Below are 16477 nucleotides of genomic sequence, written 5' to 3' on the forward strand. Positions count from 1 at the left end.
GGGCTACACTCGCCAGTTAGTGAAGGCCTCTCAGCATGTTTCCTTCCTACACGTTTTCCTTTCCTGTAAGTATGGTTAGTCCTGGTCACGTATATCAAATTAGACAGCAAAAGGCTTTAAGCCTACAAGCCTTCATCTCAGATTCATCCTAAACAGGAAACAAACCTCAGTAAGTAGACAGCAGCTTGTCTCAATCTCTATCCGCTGTTCCTGCGGAGGCCAAATGGCATCTGTCCCACCTCTGCTGCAAGCAAAGCCAGTTGTTCCAGGGAGCAATCCTTACCCTTTTCCTTTTACTCTCTCTTTTCTGTCTTTAAAGTTTCCTTCAGATTAGAAGTTCTTAGGTTTGAGGTTAGGAGGCAGTCCCCTGTACACTATGCTCCTCTTGTGTATTTGTCAGTGTAGAAACCTGGCAAGATTCATGAAATACAAGAATACTGCTCATATTCTTATCATATTCCTCTTGCTATCTGTCCGTACAAGTGTTATGGGGACACTTCAAGGAGGAGAAACAAAATACCCACTCATGTAACTATGGCATAGCTTGTAAAGTTCTGCGGAAAGGATCTACACTACACAATCTCTGTAGTACTGGCTTGGCTACAACAGGGCTAAGCAAAACAGGGAAATGACAAGTTAATGGAATGCAGGGATGCATAGCAGCCAGGCTTGTATGATGCAGGCTCTTGCTCCAATGATCTCTAGATAGAATTGTGCATAAGTCAAAGCAAGATAGAAAGGTAGAACTGCTAATAAAACCTGCCTTTCTGTGGCAGGTTCAGGTTCTCAGCATCGTTCAGGTTCTCTCCTATAATCAAGAGTGGTCAGATTGCAGCACAATAATATGTCATGGTTTTACACACAGAGCTATAAAAGTTATTCACAGCTCAAAATCAAAGGGCTTTTAGTTTCATCCCTCTTCTAGCATACTAATACCTGGGAGAGACAGAAATCATTTTAGAATCACAGAGACTGGAAGAGACCTCTGGAAATTGAGTCCAAAACCCTGCTAAAGCAGGCTTCGTAGGAAAATGAACAGGTGAATCTTGAACATCCCCAGAGAAGGCAACTTGTGGGAATACAAGAAAGACTATTCAGAGCTGTGGAGCTGTGGACTATTCTTGCTGTGAAGCAAGATAAACAGAATGAGAATGCAAGGCTGAGAACCAAGAACAACTCCAAAAGAGAAAAACAAAGTCAAGTAAGTTGCATGATGGCTGTGTTGATGGTGACCCTAACTGGAGGAAGAGTGGATGGGTAGGAACGACTCATGATTCTGAATAAGCACCTGCGTGCACAGTTAAGGAGTGTTTGTGGAATGTTTTGTTGACACGTAAAGGCAGGTGGGAAAGTTAAGAGAAAACTTGTGAATGTACATATGGGATGTTAGAACCTGTAAAATGATTTGGATCGTTCTCATCTGAGTCCATGCCTCAGGTACTGCAGCAACTCCACCACTTCTCCGGGCAGCCTGCCCCCAATGAAATTCTTCCTCATGTTTGTGTGGAAATTCCTGTGTTCCATTGCACATTGTTCTCTTGCTGCACACTGCTGGAAAGAGCCTGACCTCATCCACTGATTCCCACCCTTCAGATATTTGTAAACACTGATAAGATCCCCTCTGAGTCATCCCCAGGCTAAACATCCCCAGGTCTGTCAGCTTTTCCTCATCCAGGAGACGCTGCAAGCTCTCATCATTTTTTGTCCCTCTGCCCGGCTCACTCCAGCAGTTCCCTGTCTGCCCAGAACGGGACTCAGTATTCCAGATGTGGCCTCATCAGTGCAGAGGAAAGGAGGAGGATAACCTCCCTTGACCTTCATCTGTTTTTAAATACAGGCCCCATAGCTTGTCTCATGAACTTCTGCATACAAAGTACCTTTCCATTATTCCCCTTTTCATGCACCCACCAATCACATGAGCATCCTTTCCAGTGGTATCACAGCAGATGGTCATGCTGCAGTAGAGAGGAGACAGTTCCAAAATTTATTTCAGAAACTTCTTTCAGGGGCTGGAGAGTGTTCTTGAACATCCCATCCTCATGAAATCCTCATGCAAACCCACCAAAATCCTTAAAGCATTGCGTTTGCATGCAGCTCATTCACCAAATAGCCTGCATCCTTGTAGTGTTTTCACTGTTACCTACAAAACTAGAACATTTTATTATTCTAGTGGTTGGCAACCCTGCCCACAATAGGGGGGTTGAAACGAGATGATCTTTGAGGACCTTTTCAACCCAGGCCATTCTGTGACTCTGTGATTTATCGCTCTACTAATATTCGTGTTAGTGTAGGCCCTTTCAGTGCTATCTTATGTGCAATTCCAGATAAAAACACTTAATCGCTGGGTGTAGAAATGTTTCCCGTAGAAACTCACCAGGAATTAACCAAATACGTAAACGTGTTACAAGTTTCTTATTTTGAGTATCTTGAGTAGCTCAAGATTTTCCCCTTAATGCTGTGAAAATGTTTGTCATTCAGCTGACTGCTGAAACACCAAGCACTGCCATTCAAATTACTGCTGCAAAACACAGATGGAAAATAAAGCATATCTCTATGCAGTTCCTTTCCTTCTGCCAGATCAAAACGAGTCAGTAATTTTCTCTAGCAATAATTACGTGCTGTAAAGCCTGTCACTGAATAATTTTTTGCTGTGAGGATTTTGCCTCACTGCTCAACAGGGTCCCGATGTCATACATAGGGACAAGATAAGCGGGTGTGGTAGTGATGGGTTGAGGGCTGGGCTAGATGACCTTGGTGGCTTTTTTCAACATTCGCAATTCTGTGACTCCACGATTTTATACCTACTTTTCCAAACCGCACTGGTGGAACGCAACAGACAGAGCAGAACAAACCCCCTCCCCACCTCCTCCCGCCCGCCGCCCCACAGCGCCTCTCCCCTCCGCCTAGCGACCCTCACGCGGCCGCTTCCCATTGGTCCATTCCAATGCGCCTGCGCTTCATCCACCAATGGGCGACGGACACGGCGGGGAACGTGGGGGCGGGGCGGGGCCCGGTGGGCAGTGAGGAGCGGCGGTGGCGGCGGGCGGCTGTAGGCATGGGCCTGCGCGGAGCTGGTGGCGTGTGGTGGGGTAAGGGCGGCGCTGGGGGCTCCTGAGGGCTTGGCGGTGGGGCCGGGGAGCGAGCTGCGGTGCGGTAGTCAGGAAGGGAGGGCTTCCGCGGGGTCTCAGAGTATGAGGAGGCGGCAGGCCGCGCCTACAGATGAGCCGTGGCCGCTGTGCTGGCGGAGGAAGCGCGAAGGGCCCGGCGGGGAGCAGCAGCAGGAGGAGGAGGGGTGAATTAACGGCAGACAAAGGGCTGGGAGCGGCGCTGCTCCGATACGGAGGGGCACGAAGTGACGTCCCACGGCGGCAGCTTTCCTTGCCGGCCCTTCGGGCGTAACGTGGCTCTTCGGAGGCCCGGCTGGTGGCACTGCTGGCTGCATGCTTTGCTTACGTGAGGAATCTGCTTCGGATGGCCGCTGATCTGACTGGTTCCGCCCGCTGTGGATTTCAAGCAGTTGCAGATGTGCGTTCTCCTGGCCCGTAGAAAAGCGATCTTGTTATTTGCTGTGGATGGATTAAGTCTTGCGTGTTTCGTGTGTGAGAGTTAGAATAAAACCCAAAGCACGGCGGTGCTGACCTTGGTAAACTGCACTGTATGCTTTCTTTGGGTTCTCTTTGGCAGATCTTCTTCATAACCTTGAGCTTTTCTATTTGAAGTGACTGAAGTAGTTGAGTGAGCTCTGTTCAGTTGCTGAATGTGTTTGCCACAGATCTCTTGAATGATAATAAAACATGCTGGTTTCAATTCAGTCATCTCATTCCATTTTGGGAAGAGTTCTCAGTTGAGATTGAGCCCGGAAAGTGTACTGGTCTGCACTGAGGCGATGATGAAGGGACAGGCTCAACCTAACATGGAAGTCTGGTGGTGGAAACCAGTGAGGATCACCCTGAGAGAAGGGACTGGGAGGTGCTGGTAAGGGTGTTACGCAGTGGATGAGGTACTGGTTTGCAGTGGCAGTTCAGCCCTGACCTCTGAGCATCCAAAACATGTTACTTTTTGTTTCCTTCACCTGCAGAATATGTATAATGTAACTGGACTTGCTGAGCAGGGCTGCTAATGCATAGGTTATGCTGCACAGTCTGTACCACATAGGTGCTGTAGAATTTTTGCATCTCTGAGCTGTATCTTTCTCTCATATTTGATCTTGAAGGAAGTAAATATGCAGTTTGCTATGCAAATTGTAGCCACTTGCAGAAGAGCCAACTATTTTTGCCTAGTTCTGACTTCAGTGTCTGAGCTTTTACTTCCCTGAGTCTTTAGTGATTAAAAAAAAAAAAAAAAGTCTTCCATTGCATGAATTGCATTACAAAGATACTCGTTGTTATCATCGTATCATCTCTTAATTCTGACAAGATAGAGGAAAGGGCTGTGAGATTGTACATGGAAAGTCTCAAACAGTAATAAGATATAGAAGTGACCAGAAACATGAAATGCATTTGAACGACTTGCTGCATCTTTCTGTCATTTCAATGGGGAGTTCTGTTGTTACAGCTCTAAGGGTGCTCGAGTTGCTAACTAGAGATTTAGTAGCTGCTCTCCAGTCTGTTGGTAGATGGACAAATCAATGCTGGATTAGCATCCTCAGAAAGAATGAAGGTAGTTAAGCTACTAATGCATCAGATGCTGGTCCTAAAATTAGTATAGCTGTGCTAACACTGCTTGGGACAGTTCTGCATTATGTGATGCTATGAAAGGTGTGTGTGCTAAGTGCAGTCAACTGAGAATATGATGTGCTGGAGAGATGGTTGGATGGTTTTGGAGGTTCCATGAAAGTGAACTGAAGAAGAAAAAGTGTAGCTGATCTTGGGGATCCACATGGAAGACTGTGTGGTGCCAGCTGTAGTTAGAGTTGTAGCTTTGACAAAATGTTCTTTGGAGATCCTCAGCTTAGCAGAGGTTCAGCTAGCTGTAGGCACAGGGAATGTAGTATATGATCCAGTGGGATCATGGAGTAAGTGGTGAGTGAGTAGCATACATGTTGTCTTCTGTTTTACCAGCTGGAATCCTTTTCCTTTTTTTCTTTCTGCTGATGTGAAGACTTGCTAGAGGAGGGGAGACAATCACATGAGCAGGAGAGCTGAAAATGGTTTCTGGGAATGCTGATTGTTTTGATTCTTTCCTTCTAGGCACAGTGAGCTGCACGTTATTCCTGGCAGTGAACGGTTTATATTCAGCCAGTGATGATGTGATAGAGCTGACACCAACCAACTTCAACAAGGAGGTCATTCAGAGTGAGAGCCTGTGGCTCGTGGAGTTCTACGCCCCATGGTGAGCATTACAACTGTGTACTTGATGCTTCTGCAAGAGCAAACATAGGAATCTGTTGCTGATAAGTCCAGAGTTCACTGATGGTACATGTGTCAGCTTGGTGGTGTCATAAACAGAAAATAGTTGTAGTTGAGATTTCTTTCTCAAGTATCTTCATCAGAGAGAAAAGGAAAAAATGGGCAAATGCTGTAACAACGAAGCCTTATATGCTATTTTACTGCTGCAGTGTTTTAACTGAAATGAAAATTGAAAATGAGTTATCAAGTGCAGTAGATAAGTTGGAAGGCTCTTCAGCTCTGTCTTCAGTCAGATGTGAAGCACAGATCTGAATGGACACTTACCATTTATAAATACTGGCTTTGTGGATCTTAATTTGCTGCCCTTTTCTCCCATGCAGCTTGTATTCAGAGCAGAGTCTCTTCATCCTGCCTGTAAAGTCTGATCATGCGTATTCCATCTTTGCACAAATCCTCTGCCCACAGCTTCCACATCCTAATGAAGGGCCCTTCACTGCAACAGGCTGAAGGTGTTTGAACTGGGTGGTTTAGGAGAAGACTTGACCTACTGTCTCTTCTAGTGCTGTTGCAGCCTTCCTGGCTAAACAGTGGGAATCAAGTGTAGTTTCAGTAAATGGCCAGCTTCTCTTTCCCTTCAGACTTATTGTGCCATGATTGTATGCTGGTTGCCAGTTAGTTGTAGGTCTTCTGGAGATGTCTGTGGGAGCTGGTGTGCCAAAAACTCCTGCTAATTAAGGAGTTACCTCTAGAATCAACTTTCCAGTCCTCATCACAGAGCCATTTTATCTTTCAGCATTTTAGAAACAGAAGGGACTGTGTACAAATCTGGATTTTGATGCTCACTTTTACCTACGTGTTAGGAAGGCTTGAGGGAGGTGTGCATGTATATGTATCTATATAAAACACAGGGGCATTTCTCTTCGGTTGGCTGAGGGATGATATGAGGTAGCATAGGCTCTTCCCCTCTTAGTGGGTAGGACTCCTGTGGTTTGCAGTGTGCAGGTGTTCTGTAATTTCAAACCCCACCAGGCCCTGTACTTCATGAGCTGCTGATGCAGGTTGGAATGGATGTTACTGTTACTTTTTGCTGTTTCTTTTTTTCATTCAAAAGGTGTGGTCATTGTCAAAGGCTAACCCCTGAGTGGAAGAAAGCTGCAACAGCATTAAAAGTAAGTTTGACTTCTCACAAGTGTGCTTTTGTGGCAGTGGAGTAAAGCCTAGCTGTCATTTGGCTTAGAAACATGAAAGCAGAATGGAAATCCCCCAAATTGTACCAGTTTAATTGTACTTTTCCCGCTGCAGAAGCAGCCTGTCCCAGGTGGTTAAAAGACCATTTAAAAATGTTAAATAATAATAAAAAAAGTAAAAGAAGCAAGTCAGTGTTGTCCCAGTAAGTTTCCATTGCTGTTTTCCAAGACTGCTTTTAACAGGACCACAAGACTGTAGAATCCAGCTATCCCCAAAATAGCATGTTTCTCTTTTCTTCTTCTCACCCTCTTCTCCCCTCCTTTTGAAGTACAGGAACAGCATGAACTGAGTATTTGAGCACAGCTTTGTAAGCTGTTGGTGATGAGTGCTGCTTTTATTGTAGAAAACTTGATTATGCAGTGATCTGCTGAGCTCTTTCCCAAAAAAGGAGAATGTAAAATATATATTCCTTTTTTGGGGGCAAAACTATGTAAAGCTTTCAGATTGAAGAAAGAAATGAGCATATGAAGCGTTCCCTAGTTCAGTGCTTTTTGAGGAGCTGCACCTTTCATTTGGTGGCTGTTTTCTTACCTTACTAATTACTTCCCACCATGCACAGTCTGTGTTACATCACTGTAGAAGGTTTGTCTGAGCTTTAGTTCTTATTTCCACAGGGTGTAGTGAAAGTAGGTGCAGTAGATGCGGATAAGCATCAGTCCTTGGGTGGACAGTATGGAGTCAGAGGTTTTCCAACTATCAAGATATTTGGAGCCAACAAAAACAAAGCAGAAGATTATCAGGGTAAGTGTGATACTCTTTCATGTGCTGCATGCCTATTAGCATTCCTGAATATAGTAATGATACTAGCTGTTAGTGCTGGCTCGTGTGGCATTTCTTCCATGTGTGGTGGTATGGTAATGGAGAGAGACAGGTGGGTGAGATTTGTTTGACCAGCTGTGCGTGTCCTGTCAGCAGTTTTTATTTGATGGAGGTTGGTAAGCAGTTCCTGAAGAATACTCATTTCCTGCTGTTTACTGGGAGCTTGCCACAGTCATCTCCCCATCAGATAAAGTGCATATATGAAAAGCAGAAAGCAAATCTTGTTGCTTTTATTTTAAGTCAGCATCCCACTGCTGTATCGCTCTCAGCCCAGCCCTGCTTTTCCTGAAGGATCCCAAGGGAGAAAATTTGTTCCTTACTCTTGTAATTAACTCAGTGGCCTGTCTGAGAAGCAATTTGGTGCTTTAGTGATTCGTTTTTGTTGCTTTGCAGGTGGCAGGACAAGTGAAGCCATTGTTGATGCTGCACTAAGTGCTCTTCGGTCCCTGGTGAAAGACCGTCTCAGTGGCAGAAGTGGAGGATACAGTTCTGGGAGACAGGTATTGGAGGAAATGTGGTGGTGGTTTGTTTTAGCTGGAGGGTGGCCTGTGCAGAAGGAGACAGGCTTGTGCTCCCTATTCTCTAAGTTGGAAGAGGCTTCCTAATTTTATCTAGTCCAGTCTCCTGCTCAGCAGAGTGTCAGTTAGAGCACTTGCTTTGGGCTACGTCAGGGACATAGGGGCTACAGGGACTGAAGTCTCTGGGCAGCCTTTACTGGTGTATGATCACCCTTACAGGAGGAACATTTTCTTAGATGCTTAAATTGAATTCTTGTGCTTCAACTTGGACCCTTATTTTTTTGCTCGGTCCCTGGACATTAGTGAGGAATCTGGCTTTTCTTTATTCCCTTATACCCAGGAATTTATATACATAAAAAGGATTCTCACTGGGCCTTCTTTCTTGCAGACTTAGCGATCTCAGCTCTCTCAACCTCTCCTACTATGTCAGATGCACAAAGCCCTTAATTAGCTTTGCCCCCTGGCTAGACTTACTCCAGAGTGTGTATGCCTCTGTTACACTGGGGAGCCCAGAACTGGACCCAGCACTGCATATGTTTGTCACCAGTGCTGAGCAGAAAAAAAGATTACCTACCTCAACCTTCTGGTAGCTCCTGCCTAATGCTACGCAGGAGGTTGCTGGCTTCTTCGCCACAGGAGTGCCTTAGTAGATCAAGTGCAACCTGTTCTCTACCAGGACCATGTGCATGGAGTTATTCATCTCCAGGTGCACTGCTTTACCTCTCACTGTATTGAACTTGGAGGTAGTCTGCTTCTCCATCTAACTGAGGTAGCTCTGGATGGCAGCACGTCCATCTGGTGCTTCAGACATTTACTGAGAGAAGTTTGCTGAGGGTGTGCACTCGGTCCCACTGTCAAGGTGGGGAAGATGTAGAAGCAGTGTTGTGCTGGTGTTGGCCCTTGGCAAATACCAGCAGTGACTTAGTGGTACTTAGCACTGAAGATTGCAATCCTTTGAACACAGCAGTACTGCAGTCCAACTCCCTGCTTATCTAACCTATGCTTTTATCAGTTCCTGAATGAGGATTTTAGGGAAAACAGTGTCACAAATATCATGAAGTCAGGATAGGTAACATCCACTGCTGTCTCCTTACCCACCAAGCTGGTTATCCATCACAGAGAGCTATCAGGTCAGCATGTTTTCTCCTCAGTAAATCTTTGCTGACTACTCCGAATGACCTTTGTGTCCTTCATTTGGTTGGAAATGCCTTCTGGAAGGATTTGCTCTGTGACCTTTCCAGAGATTAAGGGTCTTGAAGTCTGCTTGGCATTGGGATGAGTTTCTTAGGTTTTCTTTAAATTTGGTAGTATTTGCTCTAGTTGGTTTGCTGCATTTCTCCCTGAAGATAAATGGAAAAGCTTCTGACTCATACTACCATTTCAAAATCATTTTTCATGCATCCACGTTCTCAGGTTGGTAAGAATAGAAGCCCTTGTTATACTGTGCCATGTGGTTTATATCCCACTGGCATGTTTTGTATCAGAAGCAGGGCACAGAGATGGGAGTGATGGGAAGTAGAAGGACTTCGTTCTCAGGCTGATCTGAGCATGAAGAACTGGGGAAGTGTTCCTGCATCCTCCTGGTAGTTAGTTTGACCTGAATGCTGTTTATGAGAAAAGGTTCACTTGCTGTTTTTTGAAAGTGCTGTGGGAATAGGCTGCGTACATTTGTTGTCAGTTCTAAAATGGGAAAGCTGTATGACCTAACTCTCCCTGTTTTGTATATTCAAATAAAGACCATTTGGTGCAACACAACACTGAATACCTCGTGTGGGAAACCCATTTTGGTTGCCTGACACGTGAGGGTCTGTTTGTTTCTTACAGAGCCGAGAGAGCGGAGGTGGAGATAAGAAGGACGTGGTTGAACTGACTGATGACAGCTTCGATAAGAATGTCATAAACAGTGACGATGTGTGGATGGTGGAGTTCTATGCTCCATGGTGTGGGCACTGCAAAAAGTGAGTTCCTTTGTTTTTGTTGCTTTGTTGTTGTTTGTGTGCAGTACCCTTCATCCCCCGAAAGGGGCTTTGGTTATATCAGAAGTTGTTCGTTGGTTGGTTGGTTTTTTAATGTAAAGTGCTTTTAGAGTACCTTGTTTTTGCTTTGGCTGCACTCCTCCCCGGCAGTAAAATTGCTGATTATCAGTAGAAATAAGATTCAGAGGTGGATTAACTTTCTCACCCCTTTAGATCCAGTATGTCATTGGAATAATCCAGCTAGCTGTTATATTCTGCAGATTCTTTTTCTTTTCCCCCTGAGTGGAATGTGCTGTGTAGTGTTGGAATGTGGTATGCTTCTGCTATAGATCTGGGGGAGCTCAGAACACCAATCATCTTGTTTTTCAGTCTGGAGCCAGAATGGGCAGCTGCTGCCACTGAGGTGAAGGAACAAACCAAGGGAAAAGTCAAGCTTGCTGCAGTAGATGCAACAGTCAATCAGATGCTGGCAAGCCGATATGGGGTGAGTGTGCTTTGCAGTGATGGCATTTTCTTTTCTGTCCCTGGTAAGCCAGATTTTCCTTCAATCTTACTGATCTTAACCTGGCACTACTTGTGTTAAGTGGCACATACAATTTGTATGCAGTTAATTCTTGAATGTCGGTAGCAACATGAAAGGAGTTAGAGGAAAGGGGTAAATTTGAATGTTGCTGATGAGTAGAGCAGTTTATCGTTGTAACGTCTTGAATGGCTCTGTCAACTGAAGTGAGAGATCATCCTTCAGATGTGTATGTTGGAGAATGCTTGGAGAACATACGCAGCTCTGAGCTGTGTGTCAGGAGTTGCTGTGCCAGCATTAACTGCCTTGAGCAGCTATGCTGTGTGCTCAAAGCAAACTGCCTTTTTTAAGTATATGGTAGGGTTTACGCTGTGCTGCTTGTTTTCCCTGTGAGCGCAGGTAGCTGGCAATCAGGAGCACTAAGCGTGTTGCATTTGAAGTGTAGCAAAGGAAGCCTGTGGCACATCTGTTGCCCTGTGGGCATTGCAGTCTCTCTCCTGAGACAAATTGGGAAACCAGTGCCTAGGAAGTGGAAAGTGCACAACGCTCAGTCACTGTGAACTGAGGCTGAAGCCTTTGCTGCTTGTCTGTCCTAAAACTTGACACATTGTTTCAGTGTGTTAGTGCTGTTTTGAATTGTTACAAGGGAACGATGTCATTGCTGCTGCTGTGTGTTTTAAGATTCACCTAGATGTTAAATCTCTTCCCCTTAATGTAGGGTACAGCAGAGTAGTGGATGCCATCCACCATAAACGTTCAGCTTTATTTAGCTGGTTATTTTAACTTGTCTTGCAGATTCGTGGTTTTCCCACAATTAAAATATTCCAGAAAGGAGAAGACCCTGTTGATTATGATGGAGGAAGAACCAGGTCTGACATTGTTGCTCGTGCTCTGGATCTGTTTTCTGATAACGCACCACCGCCTGAGCTCCTGGAGGTCTCTCTACTTCATTTATTATTTTCCAAATTTCTTTTCCATTATATCCTTTGTAGTTTTTACAGGACTGTATTGATTGTAAATGAAATGGCCAAGTTGTGCTGCTTGTGGCAGAAATAGGCAAGAATAGCAAGTAGTTTTCTGTTATTCTTACTGTGAGTGTCCTGTTCATTGTAGGGCTGAGAATCGGTGCAGTGAAGGCACCAACAGCACTGGTATCAGTACATCTGAATTCTCTGAGAGAGAAATGAGTGAAAAGTTGAGTGAAGAACAAGACAGTGGGACTTTATCTGTGCTGTCCAGTAGGAGTTGTATGAAGGCTGACACAGCCTGTTGTCAAAAAATTTTTGCCTTCAGTATGGTGACTTCTAGTTCTGGCTTGATGAAAGTAGGATTGGAGTCTGAATCGGTTGTCTACAAAGTGGGGTATGTGCACCCTCAGAGCACAAGACAACTCTACAACTGAGCTGTAGGAAGAAAAAACATCTTTACTGTTAATAAAATGATCATTTAATGAGATGACTATCTTCACCTGATGTTTTTAATGTCTTTGTATGTGCTTTATAAAATACTAACAGCAGATGGACACAATTTGTTTAAATATATTTGAGGCTGCAAACTGTGTGGTGCACAGTTTGTTGATCACTGGTCTGAGTAAATGGATTGATTCCCTTTTTGAGGATGGGATGTAATTGGGGTTGCTTCATCAAATAGCAATTACATTTCCTTGTCTTCAGCAAATGCTGCACCCTGCTGGCTCCCCTTATGCTAGCAACAGAACTACAGGCACATGTGTAGGTCTGGGTGTGCTGTTTGCAGTGATCAGTAATTAGACCAGTGGTTTGTTTTGCACCAGCCCTGGTCCAAGGACAGTTACCTTGAGCAGGAGCAACAGCTTGCTGTGTTCCCTGTAAGCCTTGGGTGGTACTGCTTGTTTTCCTGTTGTTGCAGCTCTTAACAGAAGGTTTTATGAATTTCTTGTAGTTAGGGATGCATGAAGCAGGCAGTGCCTTTAAGGTTTGTATTGCTTCAGATGCGTATTACCTTGTCAGATGGAGCTGATGAGCTGTTGGAGGGAAGTGCAGTCACAGCAGGATAACAGAAGTCTTATTTTTGACTGATTTTTCTTTGTCTTTCTTTTAGATTATTAGTGAAGATGTTCTGAAGACCACCTGTGATGCTCATCAGCTCTGCATCATTTCTGTCCTGCCTCATATTCTTGACACAGGTAGGCATACAAGCAAGCAGTTTCCTCTGGGAATTTGTCCCTTTAAGCCTGTGGTTGTGTTTAACTTGTTTAATTGTCTGACAAACAGGAGCCTCGGGGAGGAATTCTTACCTGGATGTCATGTTAAAAATGGCTGAGAAATACAAAAAGAAAATGTGGGGGTAAGTAGCACAGTGGCCTGGTATTCTTGGATAAGATGTGCACATCTTTAGAGGTGATGGGAAGGAATCTTGTATGACAGTGATGTACCTGTAGACAGAGTTGTTCCTTGTTCTGGATTCTCTATCTTGGTTGTTCACTGTCTGGGCTGAGAGGTGCTTGCAGCTGTAGAATAAACTGTTGGGTTTTTTTTTTTTTTTTTCCTCAAATCCTGCCTGTGCAAGCTGTCAAGGCATTAATGTGATCAAGTACTCTTGTAATGAATGCTACAGTATTTTAGGGTGATATTTTAGACTGAGTCTTTTACTGGTGAGTAATGCTGCCAGTGTGACTGTTGCATTCCCCCCCCCCCCCCCAAAAAAAAGCAGCTTATTAACAAATCTCATGCTTCTAAAGGAGCAAACCAGCAGGTTTCCTCTCTTCCTCTAGAATGCATGTTGGTCTCTCTGGAAAGTGAGATTTGTTCAGATGCTGACTGCTGAGAAAGAGCAGACCAGCATAAAAGTGTGAGGAAGAAATGTGGAAGTTGGCTGCTTCTAAAGGATCCTTGTGGACTTGCTAAGTATTAGAGAAACTGAGACCTGACCAGTGAGAAAACAGTACTGGGTGAAATGTTGGCCTTCTAGTGTTTGTCCAGAAAATCCTCTACAGTGGGATATGGTCAGTACTTGGTCATAAACCTTGCTGAATGTAGGCTAGAGGTGCAGAAAAAATTTGTTCAGGTAGGTAGCATAGCTCTTTCCTTAGAATACCTTGCATGGTTGTGATTCAGCTGAAAAACAGCTGTGGCAGTGGGGATGGCCTGAAGTGTTGCTCAGGAGCGACTTTCTTCTTCTACTTGGTAGAAGACCTTGCTGTTCCCTGCTGATGTGAATAGCTGGCTCTGTTGAGGGCAGCTCAGAGTGCGGTGCTGACTACGGGGCTGCAAGATGTGTGTGACTGAAATGACTGTAGCGCCTTTCCTGATTTCCATTTCCTATTTTTTTTCTTACCCTAAGGTGGCTGTGGACTGAAGCTGGTGCTCAGTCAGATCTTGAGAGCTCTTTGGGAATAGGAGGCTTTGGGTATCCAGCAATGGCAGCTGTTAATGCCCGGAAGATGAAATTTGCCCTCCTGAAAGGATCCTTCAGTGAGCAAGGGATCAATGAGTTTCTAAGGTAAGGAATCCTTGAAACAAGCTGTAGCTCAAAATAAAGATGGAGAAAGGGAATAGTTTCAATAGAACTGCGATGGTTAAGCAGTACCTTTTTGTAGTGAACAGATACAGTCAGGAAGTCAGCCATTTAGAATTTGATTGTGGTGTTGCTAAGACTTGAAAACAGTTAGAAAACCAAGAAGTAAATTTTGATCTTGAAAAAACTTCTGTTTCTGCTGTAACCAGAGGAGTTCTTAGAATTTGGAAATCAGTGCTGTTCTACTACAAGTCACCTTTCTGGTCATGTTCTGTGTCTTATTTGCCCCTGAAAGTATTTAAAAGGATTAGCACTTCAGCTTGTAGTGTTAGCTTTCTTCAGCCAGCATAAGCAGCAGGTACAGGATGGGATGCCTCCAAGCAGGAGCTGGTTATCCTGGACCCCTTGGAGACAGCAGGGCCTTAGGGTCTGCTTAAAAGAAACGTTTCCAGCTTTTCAAAGTCAGACTTGCATAAAATAGGTCACTCCCAGAATTAGAATTAGAGACTCTTCTTGGAGTTGTATTAACAGTATATTGTGCATCTCTTTAAGGTCCCGCATTTGTCCATGAGTATTACAGAGGGCACTGCTGAAATATGAAACAGTGTAACTTAAAGTGTTTGTCTTCTCCATCTTTGGAATCTTAATTGTGAATTGTCAGTGCTGCTTTAAAGCCTGTTTATCACTTTCTGCTTTGCAAATTGAAAAGCTACTTCAAGATAATTTAGATCTGAGATCTCATCTCTGAAGAAAGGTAGTCAGGCATCTTCCTTTTATCTGAGGCAAGCCCTGTTCCAGGTGGATGGAAACTGAAGAAAATTGTTTAATTCCTTTCCTCTCAGGGAACTGTCTGTTGGTCGAGGTTCTACAGCACCAGTAGGAGGTGGAGCTTTCCCTAAAATTCATGCAGTTGAACCTTGGGATGGCAAAGATGGTGAGGTAAGAAGTGCTCTTTGTCTACGCATGCTGCTGTTCTGCACAGTTCAGAAGCAAAGGGACAGCAACTAAGAACTGGCAGTGTGGCTAGTGGGGGAAACTGCAGCAAGTCATCCTGGTGGTCCAGTGGCAGGAATTAGTTAACAGCAAGGTAGGCACCAGGTTCACTGTCTCCCGTTATGGACAGGCACTCCTGCCTGTCAGAATGTCATAGGAAAGTTCAGCTCCTTGAGGCTGAAATAATGCTTTATTAACCAATGCTGAGTAAGGAAGATTGTAGCGCGTGCACCTAAGGCCCAAAAGTTGTGGAAATTTCTTGATGTACTGATTTTACTGAGTTCAAAGTTAAAGCCCACAGAGTGATCTCAGTATGTTCTTGCTTAAAGTTCAACACTGCTGTAAAAGGCAGTTATCACAATCTTTGGTCTACTTCAGATGGAATGAAAATACAGCGACCCTGCACATAGCAGGGGGGTTGAGACTAGCTGATCACTGTGGTCCTTTTCAACTCAGGCCATTCTATGATTCTATAATTCTGTGAATATGGTACTAGTTCTGTTACCTTGTCTGATTGCAATTAACTCTATATGGGGTATATTTAATGAATAAGTAGCAAACATTCTTTGTCCAGTCTAAACTCTGATCAGTTGTCCCATGCTCCAAGTGCTGTCAGTTCTTATGAGCCAGAAATGATAGGGGGGAACTTTGCTTTTTCTATGAAGGATCCAACTCAGTGATGCTCCAGTGCTGCTTGCTGACAAGCATTTGCTCAAAACTTGCTTTCTCACAGCTTCCAGTTGAAGATGATATTGATCTCAGCGATGTGGATCTGGATGATATCTGGGATAAAGATGAGCTGTGAGATCTTCAGGAATCTTCTTTTCTTGGGAGAGTTTGCGCAGCAGTTTGCAACCTGGTTCATGTTCAGATGGATTTTCCAGTGGCCTTTTTATGGAGAAATAGCACGAGACAGCTGTGCTGTTTGATGCACTGCAGCAGTGAACTGTACGCAACTCAAGAAAACATTGCAGAAATTCTATGAATTGTCATAACCAGTGAACTTGATTGTATTCTGTGTAACAAGTATTTTGAGGACAACATTGATTTTGGTTTTTTTTTTTCTTTGAAACATCTTGGGTTTTATTCTGTTGACAGTGTGCTGTTTGAGTGTTACAGAAGGCTGTTAGTGTAACCAATTTTAAATGTGTTTTTTTTTCTTTTCTGTGGAGGTGGAACCTGGTCAGCTTCTGTTTCGATTAAATAAAACAGAATATTTTTGACACAGTGTTAGTCTTGTACAGAGAAATGGAAGTGCACGTGCTAAAAGTTATCCTGGTTTGGATGACTTTTCAGAAGCAAATGGCAGAAGAGAGAGGCTGGTGATGAGAGCTATCCTGAATGCTTTAACTGTGAAAGGTATTGATGGTTTGTGCTAAAGCTTGGTTAGAGAGGCAATCTTAGCTTAAATGTTCTTCAGGCTTCCCTTTCCTCTTCTTTCTCAGGGGTTTTCTCTTTCTTTGTGCCAGCCTTGATATGATCATTAAAACAATGGGAGTTGGGTTGCTGCTGCAATGGGAGATGCCATCCAGTAGGAGACACTGCTGAGCTGGGAGCTGC

General features: G+C 44.2%; 1 protein-coding gene across 1 annotated transcript; it reads left to right on the forward strand.

The window, feature by feature from the left end:
- The first annotated feature begins 3013 nt into the window (after positions 1-3013).
- PDIA6 (protein disulfide isomerase family A member 6) lies at positions 3014-16140 on the forward strand. Its single transcript, XM_042811678.1, has 13 exons — positions 3014-3089; positions 5190-5331; positions 6460-6517; positions 7211-7337; positions 7809-7915; positions 9758-9891; positions 10279-10393; positions 11225-11365; positions 12509-12593; positions 12682-12754; positions 13751-13909; positions 14767-14863; positions 15651-16140. The coding sequence occupies exons 1-13, from the start codon at positions 3056-3058 to the stop codon at positions 15720-15722; spliced, it is 1344 nt and encodes a 447-aa protein (XP_042667612.1). The 5' UTR covers positions 3014-3055; the 3' UTR covers positions 15723-16140.
- Positions 16141-16477: the final 337 nt, after the last annotated feature.

The sequence above is a fragment of the Centrocercus urophasianus genome, unplaced genomic scaffold (genome assembly GCF_019232065.1).
Source record: "Centrocercus urophasianus isolate 14NV4802_14NV808 unplaced genomic scaffold, USGS_Curo_1.0 seq_10, whole genome shotgun sequence".
NCBI classification, from domain to species: Eukaryota; Metazoa; Chordata; class Aves; order Galliformes; family Phasianidae; genus Centrocercus; species Centrocercus urophasianus.